We start from the raw sequence: 18,338 nt of genomic DNA, 5'->3' as shown, positions 1-18,338 counted from the left end.
TTGACAATTAAAAGGAATTTGCACAGTAGGATATTTCATGTCAGACGATTATTCTGATGATGTGATTAATGAGTTTTAGCAGTTGTGGAGGGAAACTGCCTCATCATGCTTTCTCCAATTAAAAAAAATTGAAAAATAGGTTATCAATGATCTTGCAAATTTAGAGGACCCCCTGAAATTGCTTCGCGGACCCCCTGATGAGAGCCACTGCCCTAGACACTAAATTATCACTGAAGTGTGGCCTGTTCTACAGCCTCAGACGTGTCGTAAAGTGTCCTCGGAGGAGGCCCAAATGTCCTCTTTTTTGAGAGATTTCTCTGTGCGCGGCGACTTAGTCAGCAGTGCGCGGCTTCGCGCGCGCACAGCTTAGAGGGAGCATTGCCTCTTAGTTAGGTTGGTAGGAATGGGGGGCAGTTCACAACCAATTTATCTTGTTGTTGTTGTTTGTGGTATCATGGAAAACTGGTGCTTTTCGACTACAATGGTGTTTACACCAGGCCGATATTTTTTATTATGATTCCGTATCTTCCGACTTGTAGCACGGCCCACTTCTGAGCTTTTCATGACAACGCTTTAGCGGATCAGATAACGCGAGGAGGAACATACAATACAATACAATACATTGGGTTATAATTTTCATCTGGACAAGCTACACACAATGTAAAAGGCGATAAGACACAATGCAATGTATAACGAACAGATACGAGGATGTCGAACAACACGCATCAGTAGCGATCCTTTACTCAAACATCCACCTCGGCCTAGAGTGCCTTGTGAAGGAATGCTGGAGTCGACCTAGCTCGGATTCGAGCCATGCAACCTATTGCACTCAAAGTCGATTCGGCACCCTCCTATCTTTTCATTATATCGCAATCTTGTGGTATATTGATTTGATAAAAATGTTAATAAAACGATGACGATTATGCTGCATTTAAAACGGAGCCAAGTCACCTCCATAATATCTGGTATTTGTAGTGCGGTGTCTGAATTATTCAACAATCTTACGTGACAAATTGTTTTTAGTTGTGTTGACAATTCGGTAAATTCATTTATCTCTTTTTTGTTATTTTATTTGTATTTTATTCTTTTTGTTTATTTTGTGTTGCTCAATATGCTGTTGATGTTGCAACTCTCATCCCACTGGTCTGTCTATAACCATTTTACAATGTTTCCATTTGTTTATGATGGATGTAACAATGTCCAACTCGTTGTAGCATGGCTTTAGTATACTCCACCAATGCAGTTGACTGGATGATCCGCAGGACCCCCGAAGAATCGTATTGCTGCAAAATGTCTGATGATTGCGATTCCTGTTCAATAAAAACTGTCTGTCTGTTCCAGATATTGAAACAAGACGACCTTGCAAGATGTAGAATCTGGTGCTAGGGTAGGCCTATCTATTTGCATACGAATATGACACTATGCAGATTATGTATGGTTCACTTATTATAACCACTTCCTCACACCATTTCTGTGTGAATTGGACGATTTATTCGCTGTTCTCTGCTTGTCGTTCCCACAACGAAACTATACAATGTACTTGAGTCTTCAGGGATTGACAAGATTTCATACTGTATCTCCATTATTTGACCTTTCACAGAAATTGTCCTCCTACGTGAACAGTAAACAGTGTAATGTAAAATAAACTGCTCAAAATGCCCGCTCAGTTCAAATGTATAGGAACTTTAACAAAACCAGTACGTAAGACATAAGAATATAAACAATAATTAGCAAAGATATGAATATGATATTGAACTTTTTCGCGAATGCATTGACTGGTATAATAAAATAACATAGGCGCTATGTAACAAGTGTATAGCAACAATATACACTCCGCAAGTTCCTTGTACGTCATCACAATCCGATTTGATTGGCAGCAGCATCTCATTTGAAGAAGGTATAATGCAACAAGTATCTTTGAATCTTTTAGGATTTTCACATAAAAGAGAAAGGCTCTTCACCAGCCACGTTCCACTGCTTTCGTCAATTAACATCTTTATTGACGTGGTTCGGGATCCTATTTCAAAAGTAAATGGTTGATTTTTTGTTTGTATCATTGACAGTCGTAAAGTGTTATGTGGGTCTACTCATTAGAGATGTCGATTGGATATGTGTGCGTTACAACAATTTTGGAAGTACTCTTTGAAGTTAAAGGCGTCTGTGACCTTAGCAATGAAACTTCATTTCTTGAACCTATTACAAATAAGTTAACCATCGGCATCTAAGGTCATTGAATTGACCCGCCCGCCTATATAGCCGGCCGGCGCCCACAGGCCTACTTTCTACTTCTGAAGTTTAACTCCTTGGCCTTCACCAGCGAATAGCTCTAGTTATCGTTGCATCCGGTAATCAACGGCACCCGCACTCTTGCACCGTCATTTCGGGATATTCATATTCGTACTCGACAACGTCCGATTCCTCGTAATAAAATAACATTGATATACCGCCCAGCTTTATCGGGACGCAGCAAGGCGGCTGTTCTACTCTGTCACGAAAATACATGGTCGCGTGAAATACGGCGTGATGTGTCGCGTCGTTAGTAACGGGAAACTTGCAATGTCCGACGCACCTGTACGCCTGATATTTCCGCGGGGTATGAATGTAACTGTATCCCAACTGGGAAAAATTTATTTCCATTTCTTCCCTGTGACATTTGCCCATATGATTCGATCGCTTTTGCCTGGATTTCGACCCTCGATCGTTCTGATCGACTCTACGCCGCACGCCTATTTTGATCCCGTCCATACGAATGTTCATCTTTCGTTCCTCGGTGGATCTTTTACTTCGTGTCGCGCGAGTGTCCCCGGTGTTTTTCTCTTTTTCGAACAGTTCCTTCTCCTGTTCCATCAGATTTCTCGTTTCGTATTCTTTCTCGAATCGATTGTGCTTGCTGTGGTCGTCCGAGAAGACTACGAGCAAGGGTTCTTTGGCAGTCATCGGAGTGATGTCAATATCTACCTGCAAAATGCAAGGTTTATAGTCGCATCACTTTGTTATTTTAACTGAGCCGCGCATCTCGCAGTAGCCTACATAGCGACACTGCATGATACGCACCATTCCGTTTTCTCTATTTTTAACAAGTACGTCGACTTCAATCCTCAGTAAACACTTGCTGTCCCTGGAACTCCGAAGTAGATGTGTCACATCGACAGTCAGCCACCCTTCCTTTGCTGTCGTTAACGACTTTCTTTTAATCAGTTGTCTGTGTTTATCGAAAGTTTTCTCTCCAATCTTCAACGGTGATGTTAATCTTTTTACCAACCTGCTGCTGCAAAGAGATTCGCACATTCCGCTTTCTTCGTGTTCTCCACAGAAAACATGCTCAACCTTGATATCCACGTTAACGCCACTAGAGGGTGACCTGAAAAAGACAACGCGAAATATGCAAATGTTCGGACTTCGTTGTGACGTAGCTATCTTCTAACCTCAATAACGTCGAGATGTACCGGAAACGCAACTCGGCCCTTGTGATTGTTTCTTGGGCGGGAATTTTAGAGGTGTTGAACAGGATCATGTACTTTCGGTGACAGGCCGTCGTCCTTGGGAATCTTGTGCAGAGATCATTGATTGAAGCAAAAGTATTTCTGGCAGTCTGATTTGCTGGATAATAAAAATTACTGATAAAGGTACACTGCTATACTTTTTGTCAATAAGTGAGGAAAGAGTAAGGAAGAGAGCCGATATATTATGATTGAACATTGTTACAGCAAGCATTGAATAAGTATTACCATTAGTATACTGAGGTGAAAGTTAGATTGATTGAGCGCATTTGGTAGTTTATAGACATCCTCATATCTGTTGATAACACTGCACCGTACATTGAGTGTCTTAATTGACTCTTGAGCGAATGAAAAGAATGGAACCAATCAATCTGGCTGTGAATATGATTATGGCACTCGTTGCTACTTCACCCGCATGCCGTCCAGAAAGATAGTTTGAAACATTACGAAGTTGGTGGAGTTCGATTCACTTCTGCTGGCAATTCCAGCAAAATATATCCGTCTTGCAAAATTTATTCTACTTCGAGGCTGACTCTTGGGAATCAGTATACACGGTGACATGAATTCTAAATACCAAAATAATTTACCCCTGTGATGTGAAAATAATATACAAACCGGTTCATTAACCCACATTTAACAGCATCAACGAGACGAAATTTGGGGACTTCCCGATACACACATCATGTTATTCGTGACCCTCAAACCTCAATGAGCGTAGCTGACTATTATTGTTTGGTCATGAGTACGAGTTGGTTTGGTTACGAGTAGGCCTATTCCATTCCATACTAATGAGAGAAGGCGCGGGTTATGTGGTAAGGGTTACAAATAATCATATGTCCTTAGATGGGTATGGTACATCTACGCATGGCAGGAATCAATCCGATAATAATATCAACGCGATAAGGCAAGGAACGGGGCGAAGCGGAGTCATACATTGATATCCCATGGTCACAGACTACCGATCGATGGTCACTGGAGATACGATTGTTCGCTGAATATATGAAACATTTAAAAAAATGATGATTCTTCTGAAGAAGTGCCGAAATTCGCTCAACAGAAACCCGAAATCAACACAGCGGTAATGAAAAATTCCAATGATCATATGTCGTATATGTCGTTTGTCCTTCTTGCGTGTTGAATACATTGTGATTTGTATATTTCGAGTAGAACTATCATAGGCGATCCACCGGGTGTTTTCAAAATAAAAAATGGCCACGGCTATCCAATGGTAAGATTTGTTTTTGTTGATGCTATATCCATCGTGTTTCGGCAGATGTGACCATCATTTATCACCAGAACGATATTGACATTGATTATTCCAGAGCTGTCGACTTATTAAACGACTTTCGTTCTAGGCTTTGCAATGCATCGCAAATGCGGATCAAAAATGGCGATGAGAAGCCTATGAATAAACCTGCAACACTTGAGGAGGCAAGTGCACTCCAATTTCAGTCGCTATCCAAAAGTCACTATATACCCTGTCATTAAAAGAGATATTTTGGAGATGTCTGTTATGACTAGCCCGATGTAAATAATATCTACTGATATTGTTTAGCATGCGATACGCGATAATTCACTTACCGACGTTATGGAAACTGCGTATGATGTTGGATGTGGGTTGCAGGGAATGGTCTTGATCGAACATACGAAATACGTCGAGCATGAATTTCGGAATCTCGCGAGCGTTTTCGGGCTCTTCAACGTTACCCGTTCTTCGTATGTTAGGCGATAATATTAGAGGATGTCTTTTCTTATATAATCCCGATTCTTCATTACTATTTACAGATAATGCAGCCCGAGTCCTGTTTCTCAAATATTCGTGGATTTGATTTCTGCCTATACTCCATGCATCGTTAATTCCAATTAATCCGTAAATTAGTGGCCACAGGCAAGCCAGAGATAATAACTTGCTGTTCATCCGGCAGTCTTAGTGCGAACGTTTCCGACGATGTGCAATATTTAACGTAGATGCTTAAAACACAAAGAGATAATGTCGCTGGTGTATACCGCATTTGAAGAGCTATTTAAAAGTACTATTTACTCTATCTCTATATTAGAGGGGTTCCTAGACTGTTTTAGCCTATGCGTGACGCTAGTGGTTAACACGTAACATGAGGGTACCGATAAATTAGTGAATTTTGCAATTCAATAAAGCGATAGTTGGATTTTCGATAAAAGCCTTGGTTAATTATTCATCACCATTAAAAACCTATATATATATATCTAATTTTGCTCTTTCTGATTTTTCACTCGACAACTACCCAGTTTGATCCCTGATGATACATAGATGTTGATCTGCCTGCATGTGACAGAAGGACTCTTATTAGGTCGCTTATAAACCATGACTTGTTGGTAAACGGAAGCATTATCAGGTCTCGGATAAGGAGCTCGCTTCTGCTTCGTTATCTTGTCATGTGCTTTGATTTCAGCTTAAGCACATAATGAGCATTCTTGAAATATCATAATAGATGCATAACCGTCATTGACGGGAAGTTTGCTGCTGGTCACAATAAAATTCGAATTGAACTCCGCTAGAAGCTCGGTCGTTCTGACTTGTGAGGCTGGCATGTCTCAATGGACAGTTGAACACCTAGCACGTGAATAGGTGGGCCATATTCATGAAATATATTCCTAATTTTGAAATATAGCTTAATCTTTTGCGGGAACAACCAATGCGCAAAGTATAGATCAAGATTTGGCTCTTCATCTCAATTTACGTCTACAATAGGCTATGCCTATTATACTGGAATGTTTATTCATCAAATTCAGTTCGAAAAATTACTACCTCAATCCATATCAACGGATAAATGCCTTCAACAGTCGAGCCTCTGCTGTAGCACGTTTCGGAGTAAGCAGGAAATTGATCTTGGTTCCTCATCCCCTGCTTAACTGCTCTTACAACTTCTTTAGAAAAAGGCCCAGACAAAGACTCGATGAAAAACGAATAAAAAGAAAAGAATGAAACTAGGGAGGAAGCACAGCCTAAACATACAGATCGAACACAATGTTATGTCGGGCAATAATTAGTTACTAGTGATGCCAGCATGCCAATGTGGACCGAATTTGATGACTTTGACATCTTAGTATCTGTTCATTGCATAGCATCGTACGTAATGTACATCCTCTCTATCTTGTGCAGATAAAATACGAACGCGAGTGATTGATTACCTGGTTCAGCTTATGTCACAGAATGACAGACATCCCGCTTTAAAAGAAAAATTCTTTAATTCCTGAAATTGAAAAAATGTGGAACGCTTTGTACTACTCCAGTGTTCATCAATTGACAAGGTTAATATTGCAAGCATCGCCACTTTCGCGTTGCTACGATGCCGCTCTGTTTTGATATTGGGCAGAAATTCCAGATGACCAACAATCGCACTTGAACAAGTGCAAAAACATGGCGTGATATAATTAGTCTTCACGATGCTAATCCGGTAATATGTGATGCAATTCGTTGTCGCTTTCATCTTGATACGCAAAGGCTTCCGAGAACATATGAATCACGAAATAACCCTTGAATACATCAACTTTGACGTGTTTCACCGCCTGGCGGCTATTTTGAGAGGTACGAGATTCGGCGAGTGGACAGTCTTCGCACAGAGTGACATGTGGATGCTGTCTTTCACAAAAGCACAGATCGCGTGACATGATAATTGATGACCCTAAGATTTGGAGAAAGGGCCAGTGCGTTGACAGACGTCTTTGAAGACTTTTTGATGCTGTTGCAGGCCGGGTGATCTAGGTATTTGTATCCGTTTCCGTTACGTCACAATTCATATCGTGAGTTATAAACAATACCATCGCTATAACGAATTCATATCACAAGCAGCCGAACTGTTCAATATGATCAGCAGCGTCAATGAGTGCCGCGATGATGACTGATGATTTTATTATAGTATAAAACAGAATTGTAAGCGTTCGTGAATTCATAGGAATGCCATTATGCAACAGTATTTTTCAGAAAAAAACAATTAATTGGCAACAATATACAATACATATTACTTTTTAATAAGTAGCCTCTAGCAAGGTAATTGCTATCCTTGAGTCCGGTCTTGCTTACTCAATATTTCTATAATATTCATCCCTATGCTGACCTCCATCAACAATTATAATATATATATCAGTTTTTGTCGTATTTCTGTGCGTCACAGTGTAGTTGTGTAAGTTTGTTCAAGGTAGGCTACTGCTGCAGTAGTATTCGGCATGTCATGTGTCACAGACCTCTGGTATCTACAGAATATAGTTATTCAACTGCATTTTCCATTATCCAATCTTCAAAATCTGCTACCTGTGAGACAAAATGTATATATGTTTACAAGTCATGTGGGCCCATACCGTTTTTATGTCATTCTTCTTACCCTTGTATATACTCCTGGCTTCTTGAACTGACCACAGGGTGTCGTGCCATACGATGTTATCCCATTCAAGTAATACGAACCTTGATATAGGCAAATCAAGGGTCCACCGCTGTCACCCTAAACACATCAATATCACATATTATCAACAGCTCTTCCCACGCACATAGGTATCTATAAATAGGGTCGCCATACGTCCGGAATTTCCCGGACATGTCTGGAATTTCACTGTTCAAACTGCGTCCGGGAGGAAATTCTAAAATATGACTAAATGTCCGGAATTTTGAAGGCTTGAAATAGGGTCAAAATTTTTTGGTAAATCCACATAAAATAACATTTTGAGCAGATTTATTGCACTTGAAATTTGCTTCGCGTGATTTAGTGTCTCATTCATTGACTTTAATATGTGGACCACCACCCTCGCAAAAATGCATTCAAAAATAAATAAAAATAATCATCATTTATTGAAATAAGTCTACTGGTAATAGCAATTATAGGATAACGGTATGTTCCTAGAGTCGGCTAACGCCATTTAGATACTTCAGTCAAAGATTAATGGTTATAAACTCGGGAGTCGTTTGACTTTATCCTGGAGTTCCCGAAGATGTTGTACGTAATCGGCTTCCAAAATACGCCGTAAGTAAGTCTGGGCAAGCTGACCTCGTTTTAGCAATCAGGGTATAAAATTTTGAGGCGGGACACGGAACATTTCTAATTGGAAATGGATTCCCGACTATAAAAGGTTGGAAACTACCGGATGTTGCAACCTGCTGGTGCATTCTATAGTAATATAAGGAAGAACCAATATTGTTGACAGAATTCACTCACATAATTTAATAATCAGGTGCCTAAAGTCAGCCACCCATAAGTTGCTTCGATTACCTGATGGTGGGCCCAAAATCGGTGTTTTGGGGCGGGAAGGGGCTGAAAAAATGTTGCATCGGACCTGGTTACAAGTTACAACACACAACCACGTCAATGCACCGATCTAACAGTACAGCAAGGCCTCTGGATCGTGTCTAGCTGTGGTCTCTGTGATCTTTGTACATTGTTTTGGCAAAATCTTTGCTAATAATATTCGTCAGACGATATTTTCATCTGCCGAACACAATGAACAATGCAATATACAAGACACACAACGCGCTGCTAGTTTTTTTTGTTTTGTTTCGGGGTATTCATGGTGTTTGTCGACTACTATGGTCATTTACACCAGGCCGATATTCTTCTTTATTTTCCGTAACTGCCGACTTATAGCACGGCCCACCTCCAGGCTTTTGTAAGACACCGCTGACGCGGATGAGGTGGCGAGGAGTGCGCTGCTAGTGTGACGTCATATTGACAGACAGTGTGTCATCCCTCATTTTGAAATACGCTAGTTGGCGCTTAAGAGTGTCCGTAATTTTACCAACAGAAATATGGTAACCCGATCTATCCAAAGCTCTTGAGGTGGCGGATGATTCATGCCATGGTGCCTATCAAATAAATAACCGTGAATTGAATTTATAGAATGTAGCAATGACTCAGGAACGAAATTGTTGCTTTTCGGACACCATAAATAAACCACAAGGACAATACGGCATAGTACAGCATCGTAAAACACAATATAAGTATTTTAAATTTATTAGTTTACCGCACATGTATCTTCTCCAGCACTCCCCCCTGCACAGAATTTAGATTCTGATTCTCCGACCGGACGGTTGTGATACGCTGCTGACGGGTTGGCAGTCACAGCAGTGCACAGTGCGTGCGGTAGCAAAATGACACCGAGCACTTGCATAATGTCGGTCTTTTTCTTTTTCGCTGTTGGAATACATATTTGATCAACTTAGCTGTAAGTGGCGAGGTAGCGTATAGTGGTACGATCCACAGCTGCAACACCAATGGACCAATGGTTGCGAGTTCGAACCCGACCGAGGTCGACTCTACCTACAATCCCTGTCCAAGTGTATGAGGTTTATCTAGGCCCCCTAGAGTCTGATCTGCGTAGGCGCTGAATTCAACAAGCCTAGAAGGGAGCCGCGCTGCATGTCGGCGGCTACGGAATCCATAATACAGAGTAACTGGCGTAAACGACCCTGTGAATATCATGCGAATTTAGGGTTTATCTTTGATTAAAATTGAAATCAATTTGCAGTCATGTTCTTGTCAATGTCAAGGCACACAACACAAAGTAAGAATATCAAACGTTATTTAATAATCGCAATTGAAATATATTGGTGAATTACAAGCGCGAAAAGCGAAAAAGATATCTGTGTTGTGTGTAAGTGGATACTGTATAATCATAGTGTCCTATATGGTGTCGACACAAGCAAATCTCACGGCTCAGTGAAATTGTATCACGTCACAATTTCCATTTGGCTACAGGCAAATTGACGGTCATTTTTGACCAGCTTGCCGAGCATTAAATTTGGTAAAACGGGTATCAATCGAAAGCTGACTCTGCACTGATGACGAAAATATAAATTTTATTCCGCTCGTGGCCCTGGAACTCCCACAATCAGCCTCGAATTTTTCATCGTTATGGAGATTGGCATTGGGACGCAACAATGCTGTCTGGCGAAACGAGAGAGTTTAGAAACTCTCTCGTTTCGCCAGACAGCATTGTTGCGTCCCAATGCCAATCTCTCGTTTCGCCAGACAGCGTTGTTGCGTAGGACACTATGGTATAATTGTTTTCGATCAGGATCGCCGGTGCATTCATGAACTCAGTGCATTCAATCAATTATCGAGAGGCCACTCAGTGGCAACTTGTTATCCGTTGTGACGATTGACAAATCTCAACTAGGCCTATATGCGCGTGTGACGTCTTTCGAGAAAACTGATTAATTGATTCGCAGCGATCATCTGGGTGTTGATTTCAACATGATAGTATAGTAATGACATGGATGCTTGGTGATTATGGTTATATCCACCCCGGGAGTCGGGATCGACACTTTAATGCAGCACGCCAAAATTTCAAGATTAAAGTGTAATCACTTATTGGATTCCATCATATATTTGAAGAGATTTTCCTAGCGATATTACTATAGAAACTCATTTGTATTTTGGCGTAGTTACAATATAATGATTTTGATGTATCGCAACCTGGCTACTACCTCACCCACGGTTCGGCGTATTCCGCATATCCAACACATGCAGGCTAATGCAAGCCGATCGATAAAAATAACTTTATCCATGGGAGTGAATACGATCAGAAATTTAGCGATAATTAACAGTCATCCCCCATCTTATCATGTTGACAGTCTGCCAAGATTGACCCCCCCCCCCCCCCGTAGGTTGAAAACACAGCATGTATCCTGGCAATATTATTTACATGCGGGTGAAGCAGATGCACACCACGCGCGCTGCTTTCCACTTCAACGTACATAGAGTAAAAACGCGCCTGTTTGTCCCCAGCCGAGTACGGCGCATGTTTGCCCGGCCATGGTGAACGACTCTCCTCCAAACTCTTGGTTGGTAGTGGCGTCGGTCGGGAAACCCTTCGGTGCGAGGCATAACGGTCTGATGTACTTGCTATACTCCACGTTTTCGGAGAGCTGCAACACAACGGTTCTGCTTTGGAATATTTTCATCAGCGGATGCACAAACCTCGCTGCCAACATATCAGATATTAACTACAAGAAGTTACCACGAGTCATCCCATATCACTGATAAACCATGAAGGTCAAATTTCCAAATATTTGCCGTAATTGGACTCGCAGTTTCGGCGGCGGTTGATGAGGCGATATAAACCAGCCGGTACGAGTGCAGCGATTGTTGGGCGATTTCTTGAATTCTAATCCGATACCCATGATTCGTAAATGCCACAATCCCGATATCGAAGAGGTACCATTTGCACGATCGTATTTTATGATAAATTATAGGCATCACGCCTCCAAAAGCGGGAGAGTGGTTCTGCTGATGCCCGAGCAGTATTTATCAGTGTTGGGATCAAGTCACTACCTTCGAGTCACGAGTCATCTCGAGTCATTGCACATTTTGACTCGAGTCAAGTCAAGTCAATCGATTTTCAAAGGTGACTCGAGTCAAGTCAAGTCACTCGTTTTTTGGAGGTGACTCGAGTCAAGTCGAGTCAAGTCACGAGTCAAGTCACGATTCGAGTCAAATTGAATTTTCGAACTATATATAATGGTCCAAAGTCATTACAATTTGCTAATTGTGTGAAGGATAGATTAATTTGCCATTTATCTTGAATCAAATGACGATTATATAGTTAAATATTCATGCAAACGTAGAACTGATATTAAAATACGTGAGTAACTATATAGCTACATGCTACAGTCTGATTTTATCAGCCAATATAAAGGATCGAATACGAAGCCTCGAGAAGTTGAACAAATTGATGTGGTACAATAGGCACTACCCACCTACACCTCTGTGAGAATATAAAGGCATAAACTATATTCGTTCGATTTAAATCATACAAGAGTGTTGGTAAAGGTGAGCACTGCGCAATGTAAGCACTAAGCTGCCTAAGAAACAAAGATACGAGGCGATTAGATAAATCTACTGCTACTACGACAACGTAGGTGTGATGGTTTCGTAAGCGGTCAATTTATTTGTGATGTAACAATTAATGATCAGTGAAACTTACAATTATTGAAGACTGGTTGCTCTCGCAAGTGACACCGGCGTATCGCTAACAACCAAAACATACATAATATAGGGTGATTTAATCGACACCGTTTACTTAATGACTTGAAATTGACTCGTGAATTTTGCTCCGAGTCACGAGTCAATCCGCATTTTGGAAAGTGACTCGAGTCAAGTCAAGTCATACGAAAAAGGTGACTCGAGTCTGACTCGAGTCAAGTCAAGACTCGAGTCATCCCAACACTGGTATTTATATTTGTTTATTTTTATATTCATGCGTTTCGATTCGACCTCTCTTTGTTCGGGATATGAACATTCGAAAACAGTAACCAAAACAAACCTTCAACAGAGCGATGTCGTTTCCGAAAGTCGTAGTCGAATAATCTTCGTGCCGAATAATTTTTTCAATATCGAATTCCCGCTCGTAGGTCGATACGCGAGACGAATTGTGTTCTCCGAGCACTATTCTGTACACTTCTGGAGAGTTTTCTCTGGAAAAAAGTAATAAGCAGGTTGGGCTATACTGCTAGAATTTATTGTCTACGAATACTCGCTTCGTATATAAATATATAATGATTTTCGGTGGCATAATCAATTCTAAGGTAGTGTTTTACACCGTCACGTCCGACCACGATGTGTTGCAATTTGGCATCACTTGGTTCAATTCCCCCTCACATGGTTCGGGAAATCTTTATTAATTATAACCATCTCCCTAAGTTGGTTTTATGACACACAGTGGCCAAGCATCAGACAAGAACTCGAAAGCTTAGTTTATCGGGTGTTCTTGAAAGCTCTCTGATAAGTAGGCTGACGTTTGCCATTTCTATGGCAATATTAGGATACATGCCTCCTTCCAATACAATATTCTAGGATTTCCTTGCGGTCTTAGCCTCATTTTGTGCCAGGGACGGCATATATATAGAGAGAGATATGATATCCTTTTGGGCCTGCAACATCGAGATGCTTTGACGACGGAGTTGTGATACGGCCGTGAGGTCATCTAGTTTGCGACCCAGTTTTTTCTCCTCCATGCCATCCCTGATTGCTGAGCGCCTAGCTGCGAATACCAATTTTCGAGTGTTTGGTATGACCCGGCCGGGAATCGAACCCACGACCTACCGATCGAGAAGCCGGACGCATAACCAGTTCACTATCTCGCTCGTAAGGCTTTGTTTTTCACCAGTGGGACATACAAGAAAGCTTGCCGCAATAAGTTTAAAGGTTTCTGAAATATCTTACTGTGCCATACAATGGGCAGCAGTGACCACCCAACGCTTGTTGATCAGACTCCCGCCACAGAAAAATCCTCTTTTCCTACCGTCGACCTTGTGATATATATACACCATCCAAGGCCAGTCACCTTCATTGGCGTCAGTACCGCCTGAAAGTACACAATGACAGTACCCGTCCTGCGAAAAATTAACTTGCGTCCAACGCGAGCTCACCTAAAATACGCCGTGACATCACGTTGAACAGAAGATCAGACAGCGACAAATCTGTGTGAAAAAATATTATTTATGGTTTATAGTATGGTAAGTCATAACCTGATCGCGATTCACAGACATGAGCCCGAATTCAAATTCAGTAAGGTCGACAACAATTTAAACAATTATATGACGTCGCCGAATCATTGTGACGTAGCGAATACATGGCAGCGAAGTATCCAAGTCCAGATTTAACAAATAATATTTTCTTGGGCAATTCTGGCAAGAACGCCTTCCATTCCTTGGCTCCGACTGTCAATTACCAGTTTAAGCAGGACCGTAACTGCCACACCCCAAACTCCCAATGGGGGGGGGGGCGAACTCGAAGGGGCCCCAAAATTATTTCACAAATTAACAGAAATCATAGAATAATTTTTTTGGAAATTTAGGCCATTTTTTCAAAAACATTTTGCTCTGGCCGCGATTTCATGTTGTCACATATCTTGATTATTGGGTGACTACGAGAAGTGTGCCAGAACGATGGGCAATGGAAAACCTTGGCTGAAAAAAGCTGCCCTTATGCTGACCACAATACATATATACTTAATAGTTCATAGGCGCTAAATGGCTGGTGCCGAATGTTCCTGTCTTGACAATCTGAACCCCAGTAGACAAATGCCATCCCGCAAGGAAACTTTATATGCCAGTGAAGAAATACCAATTTGAAATCGTCTGCTTCTTTTAGTTTAGCACATTTGGGCGATTTCAATATCTTTTGACAAGTGTTGGGATGACTCGAGTCGTGACTTGACTCGACTCAGACTCGAGTCACCTTTTCCGTATGACTTGACTTGACTCGAGTCACTTTGCTAAAATGACTTGACTTGACTCGGCGTATCAGAAATTTCGATTGACTCGTGACTCGGAGAAAATTCACGAGTCAATTTCATGTCATCAAGTAATCGGTGTCGATAAAAAAAATCGCTATCTTGCATATGTTCGAATTGTTCGCTAAACGCTGGTGTGAAACGCCGTGAGAGCGAACAATCATACAATGATTCTGCGTTTTACCGAGCCTCCATTGTTTTCTCACAAATAACTTGACCCCAAAACAAAGTGATCGAAGCTTACAGCTTACGTTGTCGTAAACTAGTATAGTAAAGTAATTCAATAGCAAAATGTCTCTTTCTGTTCTCTGTTCTTACCTTAACCAAACCTCCTATTTTATAGAAATTGAATTTGAATATAGTTTATATAGTCCTAAACCTTGTCGCAGGCTCGAATGCTATCATATCAATTTGTAAATGGTCAATGTATGGCATCTTATTAATTTGTTTCTCTATTTTTTTTATTTTTGCTGGTAACTATAAACTGGGGCTATGTAATTACTTATATAGTTTAACATTATATTCGTTCATTGGTTCAGAATCAATGACCACTCAATCTGTATCTCAGACAGCTAGCAAAATGCAATGACGTAATCATGCCTCGTACTTCGAAAAGGCAACTTGACTTGAATTGTGCCTTGACTCGTGACTTGACTTGACTTGACTCGACTTAACTAGACTCATCTCCAAAAATCGAGTGACTTGACTTGACTCGAGTCACCTTGGAAAACAGATTGACTTGACTTGACTCGAGTCAAAATCTGCAATGACTCGAGATGACTCGTGACTCGAAGGTAGTGACTTGATACGAACACTGCTTTTGACACAACAGACAGGCGGTCACGAAATAACATCGTGTAACTAAGTCATCATAACAACGGGTCCACCCGAAGCTATTTAATTGTTATTTATGGGCACTACATTTTCCAAGACACCTCACTCAGCTCTACCGGTAAATCTGATTACATGAGCGGAGAGGGGATAATAATTGATAGCAATATATATGCAATTCCCCATCATATTGACCGAGTCAATTATGAATTACAGAAAAATTTCGCGCTTGGCGCGTTCAGGCGAAGTTATCTCACTCGGACAACAGTACAACAGTTCTCATTGATAAGGATCGGCAAAAACGTATAACCTGATGAGGGAAGTGGGGGTGAAGCCCCCCGAAGTTTGGTGTATCTCCAAGTGGGGGGAAAGACTCACTTTTTTGGGGGGGGGCTGACGAAGTGCTGTTTCGGTCCTGAGTGCAAGTAGATTTGAAATACTAATCGTTAACTATACACATATACTGATATAGAAAACGCTTGCCTTTAAGGGCTGCAATGACTTGATATTCTTATGACTCCATTCATTTTATGGAATATGGAGTCAATTTTTGGATTAAGTCGGATTTTACTCGAGTCGTTGCGCATGAGTCAGCCAAGTCAAATGACTCGAGACATTTTACATGGCATTCTACATATATACTTTGACAGCCTTTCTAGGGTGTTTCATATATTATGTCATATATTGCACTGCAATGCAATAATCCAACTATTGCTGCATAACAATTCAACTTTCCGGGATTCTGAACCACAGCATAAAAAGTCGAGCGTGACGTTTACGCGCTCATACTCACAGGCAGTCAAGGTGCACTGTGCATTGTGCAACTTCGATTAATATTAATATTATTATCAATTGTCTATTGCAGTGGTTCTCAAACTGGGGGCCCGCCCCCTTAGGGGGCGTGAAAGCATCTGAAGGGGGACACGAAGCTGCGGTTTCCTGGAAAAAAAATTTCTCGCCTTGCGCGATTTACTTTCAATTCATGGTTTTTGCTCTGTGTATAGTTCGAATTTCATATCGGAGAATTCTCTCATCAACAGTCATAACCTTCCATGAAATCAAACTATCCGTTGTGATTGCTAGCACTCTGGTTTCATTTTGTGATATGACGATAAGGAGGTGGGGGCAAATGGCTCTGGACTGATGAAAACTGTGACGTGGACTCGACTCGACACGATTCCCAATCCTAGTTTTCGGGAGGCTTCCCCCAAGATAGTTAATGACGCTGAGTGCGAAACGTCATAGCAACTACACTATTTCATCATATCTGGCATAGGCCTACCATAGTAACATTTATAAGGAAGAAATTTACTTTGCTTTTCTTGTTGAACAAATCCACATTGCGAATAGTCCTCCGTGTCCTCTATGATTGGAGTCAGATTCGTAAATACATTGTAGTTTCCATTCGGTGGTTCAAACACGTTACCGGATAGTATGAATCCATATATCATCAAGGCACCAGCGCCCATTTTATATCCCGTTATTACACAAGTCGTTGGCATATTGTTTTCGACACAGTGCGACACCTACCAGGAAAAGACACACTGAAGTCAATACACATTGAACAAATCAATATGATTCCATGCGTTAGTGATAGTTCGGGCTCTTAGAAGAATAGACCAGCGTAGGTGTTACAATATCCCAAATTAAATACTTTGGTTAGGCCTACCTAAGCAATCGATCAAGGTTGGGCCGTGCAATAAGTCGGCAGTTACGGAATAAAACATGAAGAATATCGGCCTGGTGTAAATGACAATAATAGTCGACAAACACCAATAATACCTATAAACAAACAAACAAACACACTGAAGTCAATACACATTGAACAAATCAATATGATTCCATGCGTTAGTGATAGTTCGGGTTCTTAGAAGAATAGACTACTCCTTTCAAACCGCAAGATTTTTTGGTAAGTGTAACCAATACAAGGATTTGAGCAGCAAAATGTGTCAGTAATGGGGGAAATTATTGCTAACTTTATGACATGAACTAGGCCTACCTGCCACTTCAAATGCGTGATATCGGTATCACAAACATTTTCTGGAAGTAATTCTAAACAGATTTTTACAATTCGCACCCGTACACGATCGCACCTATGCTGGAAGCTTCCTACTTCATCAACATACGACAATTACATGTTTCATTCGTCTTTCCTGCCTAATTTTTCACATATCAGGCGTTGATGATTGAAACATCAAGCAGCCAATGATTGATTTTACGGAAATCCCTACGGCTAACAACAGTGATGTTTTCATGACTTCTGGTGCCGGAGGCTGGGTATTAACAATAACTTGAAGATAATTTTGGACCATCGAAATTCGTTTCATTTCCATTCCCTATATAGTGATTACTCAGGTTGTTTCGGGTCAAGCTTTTACACGAACTGGGCTTCTGAGTGTCGTCATCATAAGGATCTTCAATTCATGATGAGTAATGAATCCAATCACAATTGTATTGCAGGGCATCACCGTCTGTCAAATTCTCAAACTGAGCAGAGCATAACGTAAACTCTCGTAATTCGAGAAGGAACGCGACGCAGCACAAGCATCTCGCTCCTAAGTGATTTGGCCGATAATATCAGAAATGGACGACATTGACACTGTGCTGTGCGGTTAACGGTTTCCAGTGGTGCCGGTATCTTTCTTAAAAGGGACATTACCAGTGACGTGCGGTCCAATGAGGCAGGTGAGGCAGTGCCTCACCTGTCGTCTGGATGAGTAAGTGAAACCCCTCCATGAGTCGATGATT

The 18,338-nt window shown here is 41.2% G+C and overlaps 2 protein-coding genes across 3 annotated transcripts; both read right to left on the bottom strand.

The window, feature by feature from the left end:
- Positions 1–1,612: 1,612 nt before the first annotated feature.
- On the bottom strand, positions 1,613–7,222 carry LOC145454052 (dorsalin-1-like). Of its 2 annotated transcripts, XM_080332037.1 has the most exons (6): positions 5,082–7,222; positions 3,426–3,600; positions 3,263–3,361; positions 3,055–3,202; positions 2,570–2,958; positions 1,613–2,017 (listed from the first exon to the last, which is right to left on the bottom strand). In XM_080332037.1, exons 1-6 carry the CDS (start codon positions 5,416–5,418, stop codon positions 1,984–1,986), a joined length of 1,182 nt encoding a protein of 393 aa, XP_080188163.1. In that variant the 5' UTR covers positions 5,419–7,222; the 3' UTR covers positions 1,613–1,983. The 2 variants fall into 2 exon arrangements, with proteins under 2 accessions (XP_080188163.1, XP_080188161.1); XM_080332035.1 differs by having other exon boundaries at positions 1,613–2,958.
- Positions 7,223–7,374: 152 nt separating this feature from the next.
- On the bottom strand, positions 7,375–17,177 carry LOC145454054 (chymotrypsin-like protease CTRL-1). The gene is made up of 8 exons (XM_080332038.1): positions 16,903–17,177; positions 13,894–13,944; positions 13,688–13,829; positions 12,789–12,939; positions 11,238–11,391; positions 9,486–9,655; positions 7,859–7,975; positions 7,375–7,788 (listed from the first exon to the last, which is right to left on the bottom strand). Exons 1-8 carry the CDS (start codon positions 17,090–17,092, stop codon positions 7,744–7,746), a joined length of 1,020 nt encoding a protein of 339 aa, XP_080188164.1. The 5' UTR covers positions 17,093–17,177; the 3' UTR covers positions 7,375–7,743.
- Between the last annotated feature and the right edge of the window lie 1,161 nt (positions 17,178–18,338).

Source organism: Botryllus schlosseri, chromosome 13, assembly GCF_051294905.1.
Source record: "Botryllus schlosseri isolate E-star chromosome 13, Bs_hap1, whole genome shotgun sequence".
Classification (NCBI taxonomy): Eukaryota; Metazoa; Chordata; class Ascidiacea; order Stolidobranchia; family Styelidae; genus Botryllus; species Botryllus schlosseri.
The sequence above is the reverse complement of the archived record's forward strand: the minus strand, read 5'-3'. Positions and strand labels throughout refer to the sequence as shown.